The sequence below is a fragment of the Microchirus variegatus genome (genome assembly GCF_963457635.1).
Source record: "Microchirus variegatus genome assembly, chromosome: 5".
Taxonomy (NCBI): domain Eukaryota; kingdom Metazoa; phylum Chordata; class Actinopteri; order Pleuronectiformes; family Soleidae; genus Microchirus; species Microchirus variegatus.
The window spans coordinates 23,255,023-23,259,009 of record NC_139806.1 but is presented as its reverse complement, the minus strand read 5'-3'; the positions used below and the strand labels follow the sequence as shown (position 1 = coordinate 23,259,009).

The following is a 3,987-nucleotide window of genomic DNA, read 5'->3' as shown; positions in this document are numbered from 1 at the left end:
ACATAACTACACGGAACTGAAATTATACTTTGAACAAGCAGCTCAGCAACATTTCCAGAAAACTTCCACTCAGGTTCATTTCCGGTGTTTATGGCAACAGCTGCACAACAGATTCAGCCCTTTCGAGTGTTTTAAATGTGTCATAAATTCTATTTAGGTGAGAGGTTAGGCGACTAAGTAGGTTAAGGCTAAGCCGTCTCCCATTAATTGTGTCAAGGATGAGTAACTGAAATGAATCAAAGCTCTGGAACACCCCATTCAACTTGACTCACAGCCTAAAAAGGAGAACAGCAGCTCATTAACAAATCAGACACGCTCTGAAAAACCTGTGGTGGAATTCAAGAGAACTCCATTTCATCTGAAATCACACAGCAGTAAAGTTTTATAATAAGAGACATTACTCACGCACTCACTCATATTACTAAACCATTCAGCAAGAGGAGAGGTGGAGCTGCTGGTGCAGAGGGGAATGAGGGAGAGAAGAGGGGGGGACGGACTGTGGGAGGACAGAAAGAAGGAGGTGATTGTTGTTGGGGAGTAGGAAAACATATAAAAGAGGCAGGGAGCAACAGGAGGGAGCAAGTGGAGGGACAACGAGGTCGAAAGGAGCTCCTGACGCGTTCTGACAAAGAGGAGAAACTTTTTTTTTGCAAGCAACAGGTAAGTTTACACATCTTGATATTTACACTTTTCACTCGAGCAGATCTGAATCCAAGAGTTCACTATTCAGCTGTATTTTCACGTCGTGTTAACACGATTTATTCGCTTTCTGAATGGACTTCATTGTTGTCCCCACTGTGGAGCACATCTCGCATGTGTTTTTGGTGGATCCTTGTGGAAAGGGCACATGGTGCTTTTCTGTAACTCGATCCAGCTGACTGGGTAGAGCTGTGGCTTGGGTGTGTAGGCATTTGGACCTGTTGTGCAATACCGTCTGGAATGCTGAATTAGTGTGAAGTACCTCCGAAAGATGAACAAATTAGAATTATTCCCGGCAGCTTTGTATAAAAAAGGGGGGGGGCATAAATCACTGATAAACATGCCACAATAGAAGGCATTTCTACTAATTAGACGCCCAAATATTTTGTTAGTCACTACTTTAGTGCAGAGAGCTTAGATGTTAGTAAACAATTTATGGTTGGAGTCATACAGTCTCTAAAAGACTGGAAACACGTGTTTAAGACAATGAGAAACTGAATTGAGAATTGTCGCACTGTCCCACAAGGAGGTTTTTGTGTGTTCCAAATGAAACTCATGATTTACTACCAATACTTTTAATGTACTAATGTACACAGCTGGAAAACCTTATCAAAAAAAGAAAAAAAAGAATGAGGAAAACATCTTTCCAAAACAATAAATCTGACCTTTTTTATGATCCCCAGACAGGATGACAGCTGCCAACAGGGACCTTCCTTTTCCCCTGCTGCTTCTCTGCCTGTTTTTCATCAGCAGCTGCTCTCCGCTGCCAACACCATCACAAGTCCCTGGGACGAAACCTCGGATTCTGAGGCCACGCGGGTCTTTGACTGAGGACCTCATGTTTCCAACAGAAGACTACTACCGACTTGAGGACACAGTCACACCTCTTTCAAACACCAGAGTGTCACACGGAAGGACTCTGCAACGATGTGACTACAATCCATGCCTCGAGGGTCAGAGGTCATGCACCACGTTAGAAGACTCCACCGGCTGTTTGTGCCCTGGCTTCACTATGCACGACGTCAAACCAGGGGCTCCTGTCTTGACATCAGTGTCTTGGAATGGCTCAGAGGTCATAGCTCACTGGTGTGCGCCTTACTCATATGTAACAGCTTACATCGTGACAGTCGGGAACCAGGAGAGGCATCGCTTCGGGAAGGACCAAAGAACCGGCGCCATGGGCGACGTTGAGGACATCGCAGAGGTTTGTGTGGTTGCAGTGAACGACAGCGGAGCCGGTGACGGCTCGTGTATGATGTACCATCCCAGAAACAACAGTCTGCCTCTGACAGCAGGGCTCATCGGAGGAGCTCTGGGCTTCCTGCTGCTCCTCTTGTTGATCGTGTTGCTCTGGAGGCACAAGAGGCAACGGAAACAGGAGGCCAGCATCTCCGCCAACGAGACACTGTGAACAGAAAACAGAGGCACACACACAGAGATAAGACTCTGTCCCGTGAGACTTTTCAGGGTTATTGCAGTTAATTAACTTCGACTCCATTGTAGCGTCTGTGATTTTCTTCCTGGAAGCAAGTTTCATCATCTCTCATACAGTAAATGTATTTGACAGGTTATTTACAGTCTACCAACAGAGCTTTTTAAAAAAAAAGAAAAAAAAAAAAAGAATCAACGGTGGCTTGAAAACCAACTCTGACATGTACATATACTGTGTATCTATAAAACATCTTTTTTTATAAGCTCAGTTTTTGAACGGGTTGAATTCAAAACTGATAATTGTCATTATTGTGGCCATATTGGAATATAGAATATATGCTGTAGACACAGTATTTACAGCTCTCTGTGAGAGTTCCTTATTTTATGTATTTAATTCAACTGTGGTTTAAAGTACTACGAGTGAATATGTCGTGTTTGTGATCATCGTTTTTCTTTAAATTTAAAAGTGGAAAACTTCTACTGCACACGTTTGTTCAAGTCTAACTGTTTCACTCCAGGAAAAGCTTGCCTAATATGCTAAATGTGTACTTTTATTTGGGATGGGTGTGTTTTTCCATCTGTCTTATTGTCGGAAGTCGTGTCAGCTCGCTGGCTGAACACAAGCGTTCGGTGCTGTTTTTCCAGCTGTCATACGATAGCCTTTCAGCGGATATGGATTTTGTGAGGCTCTTCTTATTCCAGCTGAGACACATCCATCACTGAGCTGGTGAGAAGCCTCAGGCTGGTGCTTTTTTTTTTATTATTATATGATGAAAAGAGAAGAATGTCCAATATTTAAATCCTGAATCCAGTGTATCTCATGTTCAAGCCTCTATCTGCATGTCTCAGAGCCATGGTTTCATTCCATTTTGCTCCGGTTGCCGCCACAGAGTTCTTACTCTGCTTCCGGCATTTTCACAGATTCTGGCAACACCACATCAAGCTGTACAGAAGTTACCCAACAACACATGTAACATGCAGACACAACACTGTGTTTATTTCTGCTGCTGAAATGGCCTGAAGTTGTTGCTTTTAACGCACATGCTGAGCAGTGTGGGGTTGAGAAAATGTCTCTACTTTTGCATGGGACACGATGCACAAGCATGCAAGTGCAGATTTATGTGATGGTTGCACAGGAAACACAATAACCACAAACAGTGACAGAGTCTGCTGATGACAGCAGAACAGAACATGTGCCTAAAAGATGAAAAATACATGTACAGTGTTCAAAATCCATGTGATTTCCCATTTTAAATAAATATTTTTTTAAAGGAACGTTGAATGTTTTCATGAAGGAATTAAAATGTACTGACTACACAAGGTTAAACTGTTTTCACTAAGCATGATGTTGGTGTTTTCTTTTGTCTTGGGCTGCTGTTGGAATTCAATGATGCATGATGAATTCAAAAACATCAAGGCTACGTTCGGCATAGTCACTCAAATGTTTTAGACGGGACTTGGTAAAGAATAAATAATGAAATATAGATGTAATATAAAAGTAAAATGAATGATAAAAGATGGGGGGGTCCATAAAAGATTTCCAGATTAACCATAAAAATAATCATGATATATGGTTTGTTAGTGATTCCCAAACACTGGGTTAGATGGGTCACAGATATTTTCTTAAAGTATTTTCCTAAAGGGCATATATTATGCAAAATCAACTTTTTAATCATTTAAATCCTTATATTTGGGACTCTGGAGGGCCTATCAGTCATTGTGACGTCACAATGCGATAAAAACCTGGAATTGTTGTCTCGCGGAGCTCCGCGGGGGAGAGTGCAGGCGAGGGCAATGGTATCCGAAAACCGGAAGCCTGCGAAAAAGCCTGTTCTATTCTTGGCTCCACAGTGCAGC

General features: G+C 42.4%; 1 protein-coding gene across 1 annotated transcript; it reads left to right on the top strand.

Annotated features, from left to right (window-relative positions):
* Nucleotides 1–587: 587 nt before the first annotated feature.
* Nucleotides 588–3,424, top strand: LOC310927637 (uncharacterized protein). The gene is made up of 2 exons (XM_083889989.1): nucleotides 588–660; nucleotides 1,383–3,424. Exon 2 carries the CDS (start codon nucleotides 1,388–1,390, stop codon nucleotides 2,108–2,110), a length of 723 nt encoding a protein of 240 aa, XP_083746115.1. The 5' UTR covers nucleotides 588–660; nucleotides 1,383–1,387; the 3' UTR covers nucleotides 2,111–3,424.
* Nucleotides 3,425–3,987: the final 563 nt, after the last annotated feature.